This window comes from Gymnodraco acuticeps, unplaced genomic scaffold, assembly GCF_902827175.1.
Source record: "Gymnodraco acuticeps unplaced genomic scaffold, fGymAcu1.1, whole genome shotgun sequence".
In the NCBI taxonomy this organism is placed as follows: Eukaryota; Metazoa; Chordata; class Actinopteri; order Perciformes; family Bathydraconidae; genus Gymnodraco; species Gymnodraco acuticeps.
The window spans coordinates 3,965,810-3,987,325 of NW_022992250.1; the positions used below are offsets into that span (position 1 = coordinate 3,965,810).

The 21,516-nt window shown below is 37.8% G+C and overlaps 2 protein-coding genes across 3 annotated transcripts in view; one reads left to right on the forward strand and one right to left on the reverse strand.

The window, feature by feature from the left end:
• LOC117540090 (rho GTPase-activating protein 26-like) overlaps nucleotides 1–2,891 on the forward strand; it is an 82,207-nt gene extending 79,316 nt beyond the window's left edge. For both annotated transcript variants that reach the window (XM_034206561.1, XM_034206562.1), the window contains one exon: nucleotides 933–2,891. In XM_034206561.1, the coding sequence (XP_034062452.1) occupies nucleotides 933–1,021 (89 nt within the window). In that variant the 3' untranslated portion in view covers nucleotides 1,022–2,891. The remainder of the gene's footprint in view (nucleotides 1–932) is intronic.
• Nucleotides 2,892–4,004: 1,113 nt separating this feature from the next.
• The window catches only part of LOC117540222 (glucocorticoid receptor-like), a 93,953-nt gene continuing 76,441 nt past the window's right edge, over nucleotides 4,005–21,516 (reverse strand). The window contains exons 5-10 of the mRNA XM_034206805.1: nucleotides 20,845–20,961; nucleotides 15,907–16,179; nucleotides 13,039–13,183; nucleotides 11,612–11,742; nucleotides 9,196–9,353; nucleotides 4,005–8,752 (exon numbers count right to left, since the gene is read on the reverse strand). Coding sequence (XP_034062696.1) covers nucleotides 8,600–8,752; nucleotides 9,196–9,353; nucleotides 11,612–11,742; nucleotides 13,039–13,183; nucleotides 15,907–16,179; nucleotides 20,845–20,961 — 977 coding nt within the window. The 3' untranslated portion in view covers nucleotides 4,005–8,599. The remainder of the gene's footprint in view (nucleotides 8,753–9,195; nucleotides 9,354–11,611; nucleotides 11,743–13,038; nucleotides 13,184–15,906; nucleotides 16,180–20,844; nucleotides 20,962–21,516) is intronic.

Consider the following 21,516-nt stretch of genomic DNA (forward strand, 5'->3'; position numbering starts at 1 on the left):
AAAACAAATGCTCTACATCTGCAGGATGTTTGAAAAGGCCTTATTAACTCTGAGGCCATAATATTAAAAGATGTGCAACATAGGATATATTATTCAGAAATGTAAACAGAACATTACAAGTACATTATAGGGACGGGTGGCGCAGTGGTCTGTGCATCTGATCATCAGATCAAGGGGGTGCTGGGGAACTCCAGTTCGAAACCCGCTCCTGCCGCCACTGCGTCAGGCCGTTGTGTCCTTGGGCAAGACACTTCACCCGGATTTGCTCCTGTGGGTAATGTCCACAGTACATGTATGATATCAATGTGTACTTGTAAAAGCGCCTCGATGACCTCGAGGCGTGAAGATGGACGGTGTGGCGCAGTGCGCTGTGCAATGATCATCAGATCAAGGGGTGAAACCCGCCGCTGCTGCGTCTGTAAAGCCGTTGTGTCCTTGGGCAAGACACTTCACCTTCACTGTGGGTATTGTCCACAGTGACCATTGCATGTATAAAAAATATGTGTAATGTGTATTTGTAAAGCGCTTCGAGCAAAAGGAAAAGCGCTATAATAAATGTAAGGAATTATTATTATTATTATTAATCCCAAGCTGCTCATTTACAGTAGACTGTCCATGGCCACAACTGTATACAAAAGGACAAATGAAATGTGAATCTGAAATGAAAGCCTAATGATTTAATATGATTGATTTAACTCAGACTCCTCAATCGCAAACAGAAGCTTTTAATAATATTGGAAAATAATTGTTGGTTGTTTGGTTTAGGCTCCTTTTACCAAAATATTATTTCAATACTTAGCTAGTTCTCACCATCATCGACAGTTGATAAAAGCATTTCCCTGTATTGATTTGCTCATCCAATGAATGTCTGTGTGATGTTGATATCTTGAGCTGTTTTAATGATATCAATGTTTCTTTCTCTCTCTCTCCAGTGCATGGCTCCAGGGAGCCCGGCTGGTTGGAAGGGACACTGGATGGACGAACAGGATTGATACCAGAAAACTATGTGGAGTTTTTATAGTCCATGGCCCAGAAAAACACTTGAACTGGACAATTAAGGACTGGAATTAAACAAATTGGACTAGATTTGACTGCACACGACTGGACAGACTCTATTAGATCATTTATTAATCTGAACGGGACCATTGTTGATGAGGCCTCTCTTGTCTCGACTAGACTGGGAATTCAAACTGGACCACTGATTGAAGCCGGACCGAAAGGAGAGACCCATGAATTGCACTGAAAAAAAAAGAAAGAAAGATTAGTCCCACTGTGGTTCCGGCTGTTATTGGATTAGTGAAGAAGACTTCCCAAGTCCTGGTGAAGATGATGTGGTAATGAACCTGGAATGTGCGCAAGAGAAAGTGTGTGTGTGTGGCATGGGGGTGGGGGGGCTGAGAGAGAGTGATACATGTATAAATTAGGTGATATTTTGGAGCTATACGGCCCTTGCTTTATTACTTTGAACTGCACTGTCTGCCATTGCTCCAGAATGTCCTCTTTTCTATCAGCCAGAAATTGAAAAATCTGCCTGTGGAGATGATGGAGATTATGACAGGGAAAACATTTTTTTTAAAAGCATACGGCCTATACATTTGGACTTGCTAGTTAAATTCCTCACTGTTTAAATGATTGCTAATTCCATTGGGGGACCGAAGCTTTTAAAGAAGGTTTTAATGATGGGGTTTTGGTTGTACGGCTCTAAATGTGTTTGTAAGCACTTGCTGTGGCGGTCTGGTAATTCTCCAGGACAAGACTCATCCTGGCTTATGTTTCAGAGCTCCGGTTCAGCGACAGGAGCCCCAGGGTAGATCAACACAGAACGAGGTCGCCGCAGCAACATTTTGCCATCCTTATTCCAAATGCCGCTTGCAGAGCCCTCAGAAGAAAATTGAAATATTCCAAACAAGCTCCACACGCAAATCATAGGTTTACCATGCAGCGTAGGAGTAACAACTGAGTGCTGCTGGTTTAAACAAGCCCAGCTGTGAAGCCTGGCTCTGCTTCCACAGCTTTGGTATTTTTAGATTATTTAAACTAAATGGATCCAGTACGTATTATTAAGTTATACTGTATTTGGATCATTTTTTTAATTCACAGAGCACCTGTGTACCAACAAATGTATCCCTTTTTTTTAATCTTTATTTACAATTCATCTTATTTATTTATTATAAGCCTGCAACAGTAATGTCAGTCTAAATAAGGGCTGTGAGCGTTGTGACAAGGATAGGTTTTTTATGTAGAATTATAACGATGATGCTAAAACTGTGATTATCTGAGGATGGACATTCACATTTGGAAGTGGAGTTTAAAGATTGTAATTTAATAGTAAATTAAATACAGATGTGGTATTCATAAAAGCTCAAACATTTGGCAATAAATAAATACAATACTTTTTCCTTTACTGCTTAGATTGCAAGCTGGTCTACTTTGGGGCTCCTATGAATTAACACAAGCTACATTTTTCCTTGAACCACTTAGTGAACATTTTTCAATAACCTTTGTCTTTGTTATTTTAGAACAATATTAAAGAGCATTTATTCATTGTAACAGGGAAATCAAATGGGAGAGTAAAAAAGCAACTTAAATGTGAAATGAGACTACTTTGTTCATATCTGAACTTCCTATTTATGAGAGTTTCTTAAAGGCTCAATCCTGAACTGTATTCATTTTGAGGTGTTTTATTGACATTGTAAATAAATACACAGCATTTGATAAGGTATCATTTTTTAAGTATGACATTTTATATTTTGTATTCTTAGCATACTAACTTAATTCCTTTATTCCATCTTTGTTGCCCAGATTTGTGTATCATTTAAGTCTATCCTTAAATGTTCCTCCAGATGTTTTGGTGAATTGAGTTGTGCAGAATAAAAGATGAATGTTCAGCAGCTGCAGTCGTCATCCTTGATGTTTCTTTTGGATAATATGCCTGCATTTTTACCCAGCGTTAAATAAGTCAGACCAGGATCTACAACAGTGACGTTTTGAACCAAAATAAAGCAATTATTTGATTATGACTCCAAGAACAAAGTACATTTATCATTCTGTTCAACACTCAAAGGGTGTTCAGGCAATTGTGTTTTTTTCACTGCAAACTATACTGTCTATTTTCTGACATACTAGATTATACACTGATTATCAATAATATTTTAAAAGACTATTACCTTTTTCATGATATTTTCAATTTAATATACTATGGCTTTTAAAAAAAAAAGACTATATTGACATTTTTTAAATGTTTTAACATGACCTTTTGAATTATATTTTCCACATGTTATACTATGAATGTCTTATTTTTTCCTCAACATACTTTACAATGACTTTATGACATATTTACTGACTTCAGATTTGTTGACATACCATACTATTATTTGATATGACATAGATGACCAGAGTTTTTAATGAACTTTTCAAAATACTATGACTTTTTCATGATATTTTCAACTTTCAAGGATTTTCTTCAACATACTATATACTATGACTTCTTTTATATTTACGATGTAGTATACCACAACTTTCTTTATCTTTTTTGACATACTTATCTATGATTTATTTTATATTATTCGACAGATTTTTACTCTATAAAATACTATGAACTTTAAGGAGATATTTTTGTTTTACTTTCTTATGGCATTCTATACTGTAATATACCTTCTTGGCATACCATTACTTTTTATATTAGATTGTTTATGAAATATTATACATTGACATTCTTTTTTTTACAATATACTATACTACAGCATGACTTTTTTATGGCATAATAGTTACACTTTTTTATGAGATACAATACTATACTAAGACTTTATTGCATACATTTTTTGCCTTTTATACGACACTATTACTCTATGTAATTCTACATAAACTAATGCTTAGCAGGTCAGTAAGTGTACATATCCCAAGTATTCTTTAGATGATCAGTTTTGACACTCGAGTTTGCATTCTTACCAACATTTCCAAGTCATTCTCAATATCTTGAAGAAAGAAAAAAAGTGGCGCTGAGCTTTGAAAAACTAGGAACTTTATTGTGTAAGATGTTCGAACTAAAGAGAAATCAGTTTTTCCGACTCGCACTCTCAACCTGTGATGACAAAAACATCATCCAAGCAGTTTACCAACACAATGGCAAATCCAATGTCAAAGAACAACACGGATAACTTAATTCAACATTTAATCAAATAGGTGAAAATATTGACACTGACTACAGAAGTAAAACAAACTTGTTTTTTTGTAACGAACATTTTATATTTTTTGTTTGTTTTTACATTGGATTACATTTACATAACTGAAATACGAACAAAACAGACTTCAATGAAAGCCATAGCCATATGTACCAGTGAATCATGATCTGCCCTTAATCTTTAAAGATAATATTTGCATGTATTTTATACAAAATAGACTTTATTAACCAGTATGAGGGTAGTGCAATTCCGTCAGGCTCTGGTAGATTTACTTTCACACGGAGATTAAACTTTTTTTTTGTCTCATTTTTCTATTTTAAAGTGACCAGTAAATCCTGACAGCAATATACATGGGATCTAAAGTCTGGACCTTTACAAAAGATATCTTCGAAATAAAATAAGAAGTACTAGAAGTTCAATAATAAGTGCTACTTAAAATGTAACTGCTTGAATACTTCTTGTTTGATAAATCTTTTTTTTTTCTCTCCTCTGCTTTGGTCACTCTTATACGCAAAAACCTCCTCCCGTCTGCCTCACCCTCCCTCCCTCCCTCTACCTTGTTTCCTTATAACTTTAAAACACAGTGAGCATTCATAGACTTTCCCATTGACTCGTAGAATTTACATTTACTTCACAAGACAAACATGTTTAACACTTCCTAATGTATTTAACACGTCTACCTTTATCAAACACCAACCAACAAACAGAAAAATATTTACTTTCTCAATTTGTTCAATGTACAAAAAGGATTGGGTAAAATTATTCCTATCAAAGAGGATCAGGTTGATCTATTAAAAATCGCAGAAAATAGTCTTTTTTTTTTACACCAGATCAATCTCCCAAAGCATTGATATTTGTTTTGAGGTTTATCTATTTCCTGATTTGAAATTATATTTCTATGGCTCTCTGTCTCCCTTGCGCAAGGCCTTTACATGTAGTTGAAAGGTCAAATAAAAATGTATAGGAGTATAGAAGTAATGTCCTTGTAAAAATATGTTGTAATAATAGACACTGTTTACATTGCACTGGATATGTCGGCGCTGCTATATACACCTATGGCCATTTAGAGATGAGCAGGGATGTGGTTAGGTCTACATGTTAAAGCTGGTTTTTCTGAAGCACCCACCTGGAAACATCTCTAATACTGTATGCACAAGTCACCAAAAAGACAGTTTAATCAAATCCTCCCCGGAATAATCCACATTAACGTGAGCGGCACAAGCCCGTGTTCTTCACAGCAAAAGGCCACGAGAGTTTACGAGTAAAGCTGAAAGCCTGCACTGTACACAAAACAACCCTGCTGTGAGTAACCATCCTCTGGCAGAATGGCTGATTCAAAACGTGATGGCTTTTCTTGACTAGTGGCTTGTATGCGTCCAGAGTCTGCTGTGCTGTTACTGTAGCTGTAAGTAACACACAAATGACCGGTCTCTATGGCAACGTGGTACCTGGTCTGTTAACTGCCATTCGGAGTTATGTGCAACAGAGGGATGAATACCATGCAGAGTGAACAGCTGAAAATCTATACGGTCGACATTTTAGGCAGGAAAACATTGAGGAAAATAGATGAAGGGGGGGGGGATTGTGTTTGAGCTTTTAGCCGAAGCCAATGAACAACTGCACTGTGTGTTTTGCTTTGGCCATCACATAAGCTGGTATGAACATGTTTTCACATTACAAATGTACAAATGCTGACCACCACCCGTTTAACAATAGAAGATATTACAGTTGACCTTGCAATTTCAAAAATACAATATATTGTGCATCTCCAAAAAAAGTCCATCATATACTTAACTTGGACGATAACAATCAGTACGTTTAAGCTGGTGTAGGTGTGACACTGAACATCTGAGCGCCCTGAAGCAAAGGTAAAAAAAAAACAAGTGTTGTTGTCTCCCCAACTGATTAATCACCCCTACACATCTCCAGAAAATACATATCAAAATGTGATACAACATTTGGCACTAGTGGAACACATCCAAGTGATGTAGTCACTCAGCCTGAGCTTTGATTCACTTTATTTGGATCAAACTGCATCTTCTTCCAAAAGATATCTCAATTTTAGAGGTGAAATCCTGTGCTGGGAACAGAGGTTCCATACATTATGGGTGTCTCTATTTATATATTATTTGTCTATATCTCATATACAAAAAATATGTAATTATGTATGGAATTGAATTATCTTTTAATCGTGTTGAGTTAAACTACTTTATAATAAACCCACTTCCTGTTTGTGCAAACTATTTGAGATGAATCTGATTGAAGGTTATATTTAATCTAAAATGCTATTTAGAGTGAGATGCAGTACTTTTGTCAACAATAATATGCTTTTTGTTTACCTGAATTAATATATGATAAAGTAATTGATGTCACTTCTCAGTACTTCTGAGGTTTGAGCACGGTGTAGTACTTACTGTTTTCATGGCACCTTATTTTGAAAACCCAACCAGTCTAGTAATCATTTTATAAAACACACATTGAACTCTTTCCTTTTTGACCTTCCTGTGATTACTGGTAGTGGGAACAGGCAGTCTGACCAGGTAAGTCAATAAAACCACATTTAAAAGTAGAGTTGTATGAAACCATTTACTAAACGAGAAAGTAAGTATATGCAGCCGGAAAAGAAAGGACAATTTTACTTTAAATCAGGCTCGCTTGAATCATGATGGCTATTTACTAACACATAGACGCCTTGAGTGTTCTTTTCCAGGCAATTTCGTTTTTAAAACCCCACCTGTGTGATTGCATCTGAATAAATTGCAAAGGTTTGTAAACAAATTTGATTTAAATGAACCCTAAATATTATAAAACATCAGATATGCCTAGTTTAATTCCAGTGGTGTCCATTTAGCACCGATGGGGTTGAAGATCGTTACAACCTTGTTAAAGAACTTGGATTGTATCTAACATTATATCTGTTGACATATTCTGTTTACTGGAACTTTAAGTAACTGATTGGGAGATGCAGTATATTAATCAAATATACTTTACATGGGAAAAAGAGACACACATAATGTGTTTTGGGACTTAAATATTGTTTTGAGTTTCCCTGTCTATTTTCTGTGATTCTTAAACTTTCTTATGACATTAAAATATAAAATCTTTATATTTCGTACTGCTCTGAGTATTTTTAACTTAACTTTAAGGCTGTCTTCCTAAAGGAGCCCACATCGGGGGGGGGGGGGGGGGGGGGGGGGGGGGTAAATCTGAGGATCAAAACAATGAGAGCTGCCCATACTAAAAACACAGAAAACAGCTGCTTGGAAAGGAAACAGAAATTGCAACGTGGAAAAACGAAAACAGAAATAATATGTGGACATTTCTCAAGGTAGATAGTAATGCAAAAAGAAAAAACGTGGTTTATAGAGGATGGCTATGAAGAGCTTTAAAAGCTAAAAGGCACTGATTTTCCCTTCTCAGATACATCCTGTGTAAACATTTTGCTAAGTGAATGTGTGTCTGCAAATACTGTTGTATGTTGTGCATTTGTAAGCATGGCCTGCATTTGTGGTAAGAAATGCGTGTCTGCATAAAATAAACGAATATTATATATAATAATATTCCAGTTATTTTCTTTCATTGGTCAGGTATATAAATCTGATTCAAATCATTTCAGTAATGATGAAAACAGCTGAAAACAGTTTGTCCTTAATGTCCTTTAGTCCAGAAGAAGAGATGTTCTCATGTTAGAGTATGCTTCGTGAACACGTACGACATTCTCTGTACAGTGGAGCTGGGGGGGGGGGGGGGGGGGGGCAAACAGAGACATATGGGCAGGTGAGCAGAGGAACTGTAAGCTTGAACTCGTACTTCAATACGCTGCTAATCTAACAAGTTGGACACAATATGAGGTGTCGTGTTGAGGGCGGAAAAGGACTTTCTAGGTATTGGCTTGTCATTAAAAACAACAATACACAACTGGAGGCAGGAGAAGGTAAGAGGCGGGCGGCCACCTAAAGAAACTGCATTAAAAACCTGAGGACAGGGCCATGGACGGAGGAGGGGCCTGGAAAAATGAAATAAAAAATAGATTCCCAAAATGCATCCTGCCCATGAGACATTCAACGCCAACATATTTCCCCTGTATGACATTTTCTTCTTGGTTAGCCAAAAGGAAGGGCTTCAGGTCGGTGGTAGGGTTGCCCACAGTAGCTTGGCCCGACCATGGACCACATGGGGAGGCGTGACGCGATGGGAGGCGAGGGATTGTGCTCCGATATAAGGTTGACCGGCTGAGGCCTTGAGGGGCGTGGCTGAATTCCTAAAGGGGGGGGGCCTGGGAAAACGGAGGAATCAAATCCGAGTGCTGGGAGAGGCAGGACAAGAGAAGGTTTAGGGCCTGGGGCGAAAACTTGGGGCCCCATGAGAGGTTCGTGGTCAGGGCAGGATTTAAGGCATTGCTTCACAGTTTAAGGCAGTCATTTCTGATGAAACAGCAGAGGCTTGACGCTCCCATCTTTAAATTTTGGTATTTGGTTGGTGATGATCTCTGCCAGCATCTCCGGGAATTCCACACTGAGGGTTTTATTCACAAAGGTGTAGAAACAGATCTGGAGAAGACCCTCCACCATCTGGAAGAGAAATCCACAGACCGACAGATTAGTGAGTCTATTAGATATTAAACAAAATGTTGCAGGATTAACATCGAATTAGCCTTGGATTCTATAACAGAAGGTCTTTACTTCTGCAATAAAGAGGCTTTACAGAGAGGGATAGATATAGAGGGCTTGTAACAGATTTGAATGGAACATACAGTAATGCACTTAGTGGGATATGAGTTCATGCTTCCGGGTTTTAGACTAACCAGCATGATGCAGGAAACTCAGTGGAAGTTATTGATGCACAAAAAAAAGCCTGGCTGGTATGAAAAAGAGACTTAAAAGGAAGCCATGGTACAATTCTAAAATGCTTTATACATCTGCTTTCCTGCCTATAATATGTAGCAAACCATATAGAGTGCAAAGAAAACACAAGGCATGCAATACACAACAGTCTGTGTGTATGTTTATCTGACCTCCTGCATTGAGTCCAGTAGCTTAGTTAGCTGGTAGAAACGCTGCCAGTTCTGACTAGCGTTCTCCTCTCTTTTGACGATAGCTTTCCCCAGTTCCTTGATGTACGTCATCCTGATCTCGTCAAACACCGCCTGGCTCTTCAGGCCGTCTTTCGGTACTACACACACACACACACACACACACACACACGCACACACACACACACACACACACACACACAGACAGACAGACAGACAGACACCAAGAGACAGAAGTGTTAAAGTTATCTGGCAATAGCAGGATTGTGACTTGTGAAGATAATAACAAAAAGACATGGTAAAAACCAAAGATTCTAAATGTTTTATTGTGGCTGGAGCTCCAGTCTTCTACATCGGTGTCAAACTGAAAATCCAGCAGCTTATTGTCTTAGCCTCTCTTTATTTTGTACTCCGCTGCAAAAAAGAGCCATATACATTAATATTCCATTAAAACCTATTGTGTAAGTCCCCAACCAGGACACTTGGGAGATGCTGACTAAGAACCAGAATGCTGTAGGCAGTGGAAAATATGCATCACTAAACATATGTAGCTTTTATGCTAAATGTTCCGTAACTGGTGTGGCCTGGATGAGGATCTGAGAGAGGAGCAGTTAATGTCTTCATAAAAATCACAAACTCTGCATTTACACTTTATTTTAAAGATCACACACTGGAGCTTTGGACTGTGCTCGTCATGGCCGAAGAACATCAAAATGCAGTTGTCATAACAACCATGTCAACAGACCACGGACCCCTTGTCAGTCTGGTGTCTGAGGCAACAATAAAATAGCCACAGTAACGGGCCAATAGATTAAGCAAAGCCACAGAGGGCATGGTCGGGGTGAAATGCTGTCTGATTACATAATCAGATACATGGGAGACACCACAGTGCACATGCTATCTGGCCTCCTAATAAGGCCTTGGCAAAGAGTGTAAGAGGGAGACAGACTGCCTATCCTGCGTTCTATTTTGGATAAAAGAAAACAATGTGTTGTTATATAACATTTAGTAGAGAAGAGCTCTAATGACCTATTTGGGCTTTTTTAAATACCTTTTTAAATTCTGTCTTCAAATGTGCTGAAAGTGAAGTTGGCCCTCTGAACTTTTCACTTGTGTTTAACAGTAAATCAAATTGTCCCATACAGTAGGTCACTTTTCACTCACATGCATGATAAATGATTAAAACAGCTCAACGCAGCTGACAGTTTTTCCATCCCGGAGGGGAACAGATGGAAACTGCTCTTAGGTACGAGAATGCAAGAAGGGCTCAGTGTGGAAATGTCATTTCCTCTGCATAACGAGAAAATCACCTCTCAAGTGCATCCTTTCCCCTTCACAGGGAGTGAGGCATAGGGAGGAATGCTCCACTCCTCACAACACAGTTATTAACATAGTTAGGAAGACATTTGATTCAGTTTAAAAGCTGAAAATGTAAAGGGCACTCACTGCAAAGTTAGACTAGTAGGCCAATGCTTTTATAGCCAGTATTGGGGAGAAAGCATTTCATGTAACATCATGTTTGTTACATGCTCTTATTTAGGCAATGTGCAATTTTGATGATATCCATGAAAGACACAAAGCTAGTGTATTATACTGTGATATAAGAAACTTAGTTGACCTCACTGTGATGTTTATCATTTTGAGACAAGCTACTGAACCGAATGTATGGTTACGATACAGGGCAGCTTTCCGTAAGTGACTACAGAAGATGAACAGACTGTACTTTTGAGAAAAAACTGTTTTCAGGAAAGCTTAGAAAACTGGATGGCGTGATGGAGTTGTTACAAAAGCCCTCTGTAGGGTAAAAAGCATCTTAAGACAGGATCATACCAGTAAAAGGTCAGACATCTGTAAGTGTTAATATCCAGATTTAAGACACTTGATTTTAAACGTCTTGTCTTTTCAGGGCACTACATTTAACTGTGGGTTTGTATGGTTTTGCTGCATTAATCATAAAGCTAAAATAGTTTCATAAATTGTGTGCAAGTGCCGATCAAAATGCTTTGATTATGCAAAAGGGAAAAATCGAATGTGTGCGTTGTGGTTATTTAAGTACAGACATTTTTTTGTTAATATTTTTAAAAAACTGAGCTTGGAACTGAGAGATGAATCGATTCAAATCTATCCTATCTACCACACATATGTACTCATCCACGCTCAACGATAGTGCGAAAGCATGAGCCTACATTTGCATTTACGAAGCAGTCTGTCTGCATTCCACTAAGTGTGCTACCCTACTGTGAGAAAGTGAGCTAATAGGCTGCAGCAGTAAAACCTAGTTTTTAAATATAAAAAGTGATAATTAATGAATTCTACAATAAGTGCTGAAGTGTTGTTCCTGAAGTATGAAAACACCGCATTACAGTATATGTGATTTACAATGAGGCTTGTTCATTACCTGTGCTAAGCAGTAACAGGACCTTCATGCACAGGTACTCGTCATAGGACACCTGCAGTCTGACAAACTCATTACAGATTTTCAGCATCTGCTCGCACTGGTCGGTCATGAAGGGCAGCTTCATGCGATCTCTGAAAAGAGGGAGATGAAAAGAAAGGGCAAGGGAGAAAGTGGAGATGAGGGAGACGTGTGGAACGGATGGAGACAGAGGGGGATAGACAAGAAGGAAAACACAGAGGTATAGAGTTAAAGCTCTTTCACTCATCCTGTTATTAAAGTCTAAATAAACAGCCCCAGCAGGAAAGCGCCACAACCGTGCAAGAGAAAAACCGGACTGTGAAATCAGTCTTGATGGATTTTCACACCTCACTTCCACTAACACACAGCATGTATTACTTTCAACCTCTAAAATCAATACAGCACATTCTCCTCATACATAGCCTTGGGTTTAGACAAGTCTATTCATTCTGCCAAGCTGCAGTGCTACCGGTGAAGACTTGTTCACCTTTCATATCTATTTTTACCCCTCTTGCAGTTTGTGTCCTTAGAGAGCGGATGTTCACAGTGTGGGCCTACTCTTTCTACCTACATCCAATAAACACCAGCTGTTTGCACCTGGTCAGGGGCGAGAGCTCAGTGTTTGTAGCAATCTCTCAATATGATTCGAAAAACCTTCATTATTTGGGGAAATTAACACTGCACTTCTAAATTCCTACTGGTCTCATCAGACTCCTTAAAAAAACTAAATCCATGACCAGAATATCTGCCAGGTCCTTTTTCAAACCGTAGTACAAGATGTATCTCAATCTCAAAGTATTTAAAATGATCACTGAAATGTTGTGCTTTGATCAAAGATAAAACATTACAATAAGATACATTAATCAAATACATACTTCACATTTATGTATTTTTTTGAGAGATCAATACACCAGGATGCAATTAGCTTAGCTGAAACATTGGAAGCATGGCGGTAAATAGCTACTTAGCTTCGTCAAGAAGCAACAAATACCTAAAGTATTTAACTTCCTATAAAACCCCAAATCTAGAAATAAGGGATTAAAGGATGCAAAACATTAATAACTGTGCTGTAAATGTGTGTATTTTTAATCTTTGGACAGAACCAGGCTAGCTGTGTTCCCCTAGTTAATGCTAGGCTAACCCAATTAGCTCCTGGCAAATAAACCTTAATTTCCCCTGTACAAAGGTCTTTGTCTAATAACACATTGCGCCATTAGCGGTTTCTTTTATCATGATTTAATAAATGAACATTCAGCGAATTATTTCCAGTAAACTCAAGAGTCATTGGCAAGTGGTTAAGCCAAGTGATGAAGTCAGACACTCTGAAATGAGCAAACGAAAAATAGGCTGTAAAAGGTTGTGCTGAAGAAAAGACTGCATAATACACAAAAGCTGGCCTTGGTACGCACTTGTTGATGACGAGATCAGGGGCAAAGCAGAGCATGCTACCGTTACACTGCTCGTACGACCTCCAACCCAGACTGAAGGACATGAGGAAGAGCCATGAGCACTGCAGCAATGTCATCTGGTCATCCAAGTGCAGGTTGCGGAAGCCTTGGAAAGTCAGATAAACTGGATTAGAAAGTTACATTTGAACAATAAGTCCTTTGTTGAAGACCTTAGACCAGGGGTCGGCAACCCGCGGCTCTCGAGCCGCATGCGGCTCTTTAAGCCCTCTGCTCTGGCTCTCTTGAGCTTAGACAAAAATAAGAAGGAAATAAAATAAAAGTATTTGTAGGACTATTTATATTTTGTTGCACGGTTGAAAATGTTTCGTATCTTGTATTTTGAGGTGATACTGTGACACATAAAACAATTTAAAAAACGGTTTTAATTAGGTCAACTAAAATATGCGTCACATCCTGCTACGATCCCGCGCTAGCGCCTTTGCTTGCAGGCGAATAACCTGACCCCCGGCTCGATGAGCGAACTATGGATAAATCAAAGAAAAGAAAAGTATCGGAGGAACACAGAGGGTTTCATTCTGCGTGGTTAGAGTTATATGCTTTCACAGCAAACGATGCTGGTTTACCGGTATGTTTGATATGTGGAGAGAAGTTGTTAAAGGTGCTGCAGCCTTTACGTATGGGAGGAAAAACACGGAAGAGGAAGACAGCTGAAAATCTTCAGTCATAATTCAATCAGTTTTTAGGGTGCAGCTATATGTGTTATTTATTTCAAAGTGGGCCCATTTTAATTATTTTAATTTTCTTCAAATGTGCAGAGGACTCCCCGAGTGCTGTGTTGATTTATTTTAAAGTTGGCCTGTTTATTTGTTTTAATTCTCCTTATAAGAGTTCTTTGTTTCTTATTAGAGGTAAACAGTTTTCTAATGTAATAAATAATAAATGCAAAAAAACTGTAGTTTTTGTCTATGATGTAACAATATATACAACTTTATAAGCTATCAAGCTATCAAATATGTTTTGCGGCTCCAGACAAAGAAAATTGGTGGAAAAGGGGGCAAAATGGCTCTTTTGGTCAAAAAGGTTGCAGACCCCTGCCTTAGGTCAACAGAATAGTATTTATTAAACTGCATTTCATCCAAAATAGTATAAAATGTGTTTTAACTGATTTACTAGGGTGATGGCGGTGATTAAGTTTGTTTTATAAAGAAAGACAGCAAAATATTGACTAAAAGTGATGAAGAAACATTGAACAAATTGAAATGTAATTACCCAATACATAATTTAAAGACAACAAACCAAAATAGTACGTTGTAGTTCAGTAGATGTTCAAATTGGAATAAAATTGCAGTTCAGACTTTTACACACCATTAAAACCCTAAATGTGAAACATCACATGAAAAGCCCTTTCACATTACAGTTGTTTGAAACCCAGGCTTTTAACCCCCCCCCCCCCACAGCCTGCAGTAAGAGCTTTTCCTCACTATCACTGTGGCATGGTGCCAGCTGTGGACAATGCACAAAATGAAACATTGGTGCCAGGTTTGTCCTTTATCATACTGTCCCAGAAAGAGAAACACAGAGTGAAATAAAGGTTACATTACATTTTGAATTGTGTGACCAATAGCAAAAATTACAGTGAGAAGGAAAGAAAATTCCAAGCAAATATTTGTAGCGATTATCAAGTCATGTGGCTTCTTTCTCATGATTAGAAACTAGCATGTGGGGCTGAACAATTTGAGTTTTTCTGGAAAAAGTTACTACGCAGCAATGAATCCAGCATTTTTCACAATATTTATGACATGAATTTAAGCCATTTGAGGCAACAATAAAATAGTAAAGTATATAAGCTGCATCTACTGTATGATGACAATTCTAATCTATAATGTTCCCACAGAGTTTTGCAAAAGTAATTAGTAAAGATGACACTGACTATAAATACAGTAATTTGATTAGCTTTAAAATCAAAATAGAAGATGGTTGGCTGCCATATATATTTTTGCTTAAAATGTTTACAATGTTACAGGTTGTAGGAAAATAATCTTTATGCACATTACAATCATATTAACTTCAGCCATGACCTTATCACAAAAGGTACTTTGAAGTTGTAGCGTTTCTAAAGTGAGTTATTATACGCCTGTTCTGTCAGTATTGCAGATGTCACACTTTTTATAAATAGTAGCTGAACATGTGTGGTTCTTTGGATGAACTTCCACGAGGAATCACATGGGTTATAATATCTGTACAGTCTTAAATTAAATACACTCAGAATGAACACCACTGCACCAATTGAGATAACTGGCAACCAGCCTAAACAGGATTAAATCAGCTCCACAAAGGCTCCTTATTTGCTTATAATTAACTGTACAAATCCACTTGATCAGCTAACAGATACAGTTTAAATCTGAAAAGCCCCATCAAAGCTATGAATGTGGCAAGAGTAACATGTCTTTACACCTGTTTTAGCCACTAGCCGGTTCACTTTGACATTTATAAGTATGATAAGTTATGTTCCTTCAGTTAAAACCATCACATTTTTTACATTGTTTTTACCAGTTGACTTGCTGCTAATAGTGTTCTGAAGTCTCATTCAGGAATGCTAACAAGCATATGCTTGATTTACTGGAGGGCAGAAGCTACACCATGGCGTACCAAATGTCTAGTCAAATATTTACAATTTGATCTTAAAGAGTTGCCATATCCTGTAACAGCTGCATGTATTCCAAATGACAAATTACTCAATTTTCCATCACTGACTTGTCCCACTGCCAATCAGTCTCAATAACAAGACTAATTGGGCTCACTTTTCTTAGCACAGATATAGAACCAAACCAAATCAAAGGCAACACATGTTTAGGAGCTTTTTGTTACCTGGCAGTGACTTGGCCCACTTGACTGCAGAGATGACCTGCTGCCCCCCAAGCCTGTTGAGAGTGGTCATGAGCCGCGTAGAGGTGTCCGGCAGAGTGCTGTCGTAGCCCGAGTAAATGATCTCTGGCTCAATGGCCTTCAGCACAGACAGCATGGTGGGCACGAGCTGAGGGATGGGTCTGGGGATGCCCAGAACAAGCATGTTGCTGGTGGGCTCTGAGGGTCCAGAAGGCCGCTGCACCTTCATCTTGATCAGCTTCTTGTTTTTCCTCGCTGGGAGACAGGCGAAAGGGAAATCAAAAAAAAGAATGAGCAAAGAGTCATACTTATTCGGCAAAGGTGGCCATGCTTTCAACATTTGTATTTGAATAATTTCTGATATTACAACCAACAGCATCTACACAACTGAATAATACAATTAAAGATCAAAGCAGCAAGATGTTGGTTAGGGTTTAATAGATGATACACTTAGATTATTGTGACCACTGAAATGAATTTGATGGAAAGTCATGTGCTTCCTCCAGACAGGCATGTACTGTTTGTTATAAAATGTACAGACTGCCGACAGAAGAAGGATAGATGTTCATAAGCCATTTCCACTCTAAATGAATCTGTCATGTATTTTCCTGATTACCTGATTAATAATTTTGTCTATAGAATATCAGAAAATAGTGTTAAAAATGTTACAATTTTCTAGCGGCAAAAGTGATGTCTTCAAATGTCCTGTTTTTGTTATAAAACTAAAAAGGGACAAATGTGTACATTAGACAACTTTTAAATTGCTGCTGTAGATCATATTATTTATGAATTATTAAACATCATAAGTAATAAAATTACCATCGTACGAGTTTAAAGTTTTGTGCAATTACTTTGAACCCAATGAATTGTAACAAACCAGTGAAAGGTCGTGAGAATGTAGCATGCTGGTTTTTACACAGCCATAAACTCTTCACTATCTGAAAAAAAAAACACATTCCCTTTCTGAGAAGAACATTCAAACGTTTTTTTCTCAGTTTCTCAGTAGCAAATTGACGTGTTGATGCACACATGTAGAATATCTGGCCATCGTTTTAGAAATGTCTACCACTAAATGTGCAAAAACATGTTTTTTTTTTTCTACTCTACCTTTTTTAATTTCTTCTCCTGGCGTTTCTATAGCAACTGAGAGCCTTTCTGGGATCCTGTCTGCTGATGCGCTGACGTCCATCAAATCCTTCTCCCTGTCTCTCTGTCTTCTGCCTGTAGCAAACTACTTTCACCTCAGCCTGACAAACACTGCACTGTCTACAAGTAATCTCACTCCACACAGAGCGTGATTTCATGCCCCGAGGAAGCATCAGCTGAAATAACCTAACAACCAAATTCTGAGTAGTTGTGCTTCACTTTTGCTTACCATGTCCATCTCCCTAAAATGTGACTTCTTTAATTGTTTCTCCCTCTCTTAACACTAGAACCGCCAGAGGTCGCTGTATACCTAAAACTGCCAACGGGTCAAATGTACCCGCTATTGACTTGCAAGGTACAATGTTCTTTTATTTATCATGTAGAACAGTGAGTTTTGATCACACAGGGATGAAACTTATACCAATATAATCTGTGGACTCTCAGCTTTTCACATGATATAGTTTGTGCAGATAACATGAAGTATAAAATATCACTAAGAGTGCTGATTTAAACGCTTGTTGTTAGACTTGTGTTTTGTTTAGGTACAAATCTCTATCTCTCTATCCATCTATAACTATCTATCTGTAATGTCCTGTTCTATGGACATATAATTGTCTACATAAACAGACGACGCGGACTACTTCTCTCATTCCGAGTGGTCCATCTTTATTCAACTGGCACGTAACCTGCACACATGCATTACGTCCTCAACGTGAGCTCAGTCATCCAAGATCTTGTATTCTCCAAGATGTTACACTATAACTATCTATCTGTCTATCTCTCTCTCTCTATCCATCTATATATCTCTCTCTCTCAATCTATAAGGAACCGCAGTAGACAAAAGGCGTTGCTATAGCAACACGTCATGTTTACGCTGCATTTTCTATGAGGTAAATATTACCCGCTGGCGGATATGGGTATAAATGGCAATTTTGTTGGCGATTATTTCAGTCTGACTTCATATTGACAATTGTTAACAACAGAGGGTGCTACATAACACACATTCAGGAAAAGTCACGGACTGGGAGACTTTAATTTGTTATTGAAAAAAAGTTACATTGAATCAAAAAACAGCTGTGGGTCAAATTTACCCGTTGGCGGTTCTAGTGTTAACAATTTATCCTTTGAAGCAGTATTAGGTGAAGGATCAGAAAGTGTTCCAAGGCTCTAGAGGCGGGACTTGACAGTGGATTTTGAATTGACGTATGTTCCTGAGGAGCTGGAGCTCTCATACTGCCTCAGCTGTAAACCAGCACATGTGTACAGAACAGCACATCTATTGACAATGGCTTAAACACTCTCACAGAAGACATGCATTCACAAATCCAGAGTCTCATAAACCAGCAACATTTCAAAAAGGACTTTGAGATCTGTTTTCGTCTCTCTCACTGTCATTATCTATCTAAAATAAATCATTGTAACTGACTAAAAGTGAAAAGCCCACATAGTGAGTAATAATACCCTCATTTTATTCCTACAGGAACAGATTAAGATTATTACATAAGAAGTCATTGTGAGAAACATCACAAAATAAAAAAGTTAAGGCAGAGATTTTTTAAGATAAGGAGAAATTACAATGTGGTAAGTAAAAGAGGAAGATATAAGGGACAGTATGTTTCAATTATGTTTGCTCTGTGAATGCATGCCTTACAGTACTGCTTTAATTGCCCATTACATACTGTATGTTCACAGCAATGGTAATAAGTTAGTCAATATTTAATTACTTGATATAACCTTCTTCCCTCTTTGTATAAATCGATCATTCAATTGATCCCATGCATTTCACTTGGTTGTTTATTTATGTTGAGATGGAACATTTCCCTCATGTCATATTGTTTTAAATACAATACTGCTTTCAAAAAGGATCTAGGCTACTGTCTTTATCAATAGTATTCCAACAACAACCTGTGAGTGTAAAATCACAGTGCATACTGTCTTTGATTTGACATAATTAAACATATCTCAACATGTTAAGATATATGGGAACAGCTTAAAACAGTACTGTAAATAAGTAAGTACATTATCTCCATTACTTAGTGTTAAACTACAACCAAGATTATATCTTTTCAATTTTCCAGTTATCATACGAGACATGCTGGAGGTTGTAGTGGAAAAAGTGTGTAGCAGGGCTGCAGAGCCAATCACATGACACTCAATGAAGGGGAATTGTAAAGGCATAGTTAAAAAAAAAAGAGTAAAAGTTCAAATGCTGTGTCACTGTGTGATTTCTATAATCTCTTGGTTTATATTCCAAATATATGTCCAAGTTAACATTGTAAAATGTAAAAATGTTTATGATGATTGCACTTTGAGAGTGTATTATACATTTATTATAACAAATATGGCTCCATTCCTGGGGTCTTGAGTGAACACCAGCCATCATATGAAACCTCACTTGACTGTTATCATGTATGTAGCCAGCAAAGCAATATCATAGAAGCAGACGTTGATCAGTTGTCAACATTTAAAGGTCTCAATTTTTATTTCTCCCTTATGCTCAGCTGTGAGGTGGGTAAGGAGGGAGTGGGTGGAGTCTTCTACAGACCCATATTGCCCAGTTGTTGCTAGGCCACGCCCTATTTGGAGAAAAACCCTGAAATAATTCCACCCTAACGACCTAATCTGTTTGGAAATTCCACACATTATAAAAGCAAAAGGACTGCTGTCCCACTTTAAGCTCAGTTATAATTAACCTGTTCCACCCTGAGCCTGTTTTTCAGGTCTCAGGCTCGAAAATGACATTCCCAGAACAAATGACCATATCTTAAGGGTTAAATTAATAATCTTTCTTCTCAAAGTAATGATAAACATGTGAGTTGGATGTAGAAAAGTCAGAATCAATATAGATGTTTTTTATTTTAAAGAAAATTCAGATTGAACATAATAAAAAACTGTAAATTATAGTGTCCGTCCAAAAATTATTTTTTACTTATAGTGAAAACTACCCTTGGATAAGGGTAGCCCCTTGGTAAGGTAGACTAAAAGCTTTAGGAATCCAAAGTACAACATATAATAAGTACCCTGTATCAAGATTGATGCAAAACAAGTGACATTTGACCTTTTTAGAGAGATTTAGCACAAAGGAAAGTTCTACACGCACAAACACGTTACCAAATAAGGAGTGAGAGTGACGTATAGCCAAAACTGGAAGCTGCTCGGTGGCTACCATTAGCAGCTAACTTTTTTTCTCCGATTTTTACATAAAAATGGAATTATGGATTATAAATAATTTTTTCAAAGCAACAGACACATTATTAATTTATGGATTAACCGATTCAGCCGCGTTTTTTCTCGTTTTAATGCCATTGAACACGTTTTTTGATCAGATTGACAGCTACGGTGAGACGATCTCCCGTAAAAGCTCCGTAAAGGTACGTGTTGGGATGTCTGTGTTTGCTTCCCCTGTCGCGAGTTCGGATCGCTCAGTGATGATACTATACCTATATAATCTGTGGAGTCTCAGCTTTAATCGGATATATTGTATGTGGTTACGATAAGTAATAAGGGTATCTTTATCTTGAGTTCTGTGCCAAAGTCAGTTTGCATTTTTTCGCTCAGGGGTCATTTAGATGCTTCTTATGAGACTTGTGTTTTGTTTTGGTAAAAATGGTTCATATCTTTAGTTAGCTGAGATTCTTCCCGTTAATCTGGTGTTACACATTAATAGTTTCATAAATGTTAAGAAGCTCTGAGACACAGTCTCGAAAAAAAAACGTTGGGGGGGCTACAGGGCTTAACATTAAGCCTGATTTAAAGATGGGTTTGACTGTTTACCTTCCAAGTTCATTCCGGCTTGAAGACATTTCCTGAAGCGGCAAGCTGGACAGTTCTTCCTCCGTATCTTATCAATGATGCAGTCATTTCTCCCCGCACACAGATAGTTGTGCTGGCCTGTAAAGAGGAGAGGGAGGAGAAGAAGAAGAGGGAAAAACAGAGACATATTAGCTGGCTAAGAAGGTTTGAGAAGGATTAGCCTGAGCAGTATGTATTATGACCACACTAACCACCTGCTGATTCTATAGTAAGCCTGACAAGCCTGTGACATTCCTCTGGTGTTAACAGTTTCGCTTCCTCAAGTCTGTGCCTTATGGACAATACAAGCTCTTTCCCGCGCATATAGACATACATATTTATATTGTGGCCCATGTACCAAAGTGTTAATTGTACCCATTTGTTTGAAGAACAAGATTCATTCTCTTAATAATTCAGTATTTGCTACATGACTAGTATGAGCGAATATAAACCGGATGTTGAAACTGTGAAATGATACATTTATATTTAAATTAAGAGGGGAAAAATAGATATTTGACAAGAAAAGACAAGAAAAAGTTTGTCAGTTACATGCATGCAACAATATTTACAGCAACAGTCTGTTCTCTGGCTTTGAACGTGAAAAGAAAAAGCTGTTTCCGTTGTAAGAAACACAATCTGATTGAAAAATTAAAC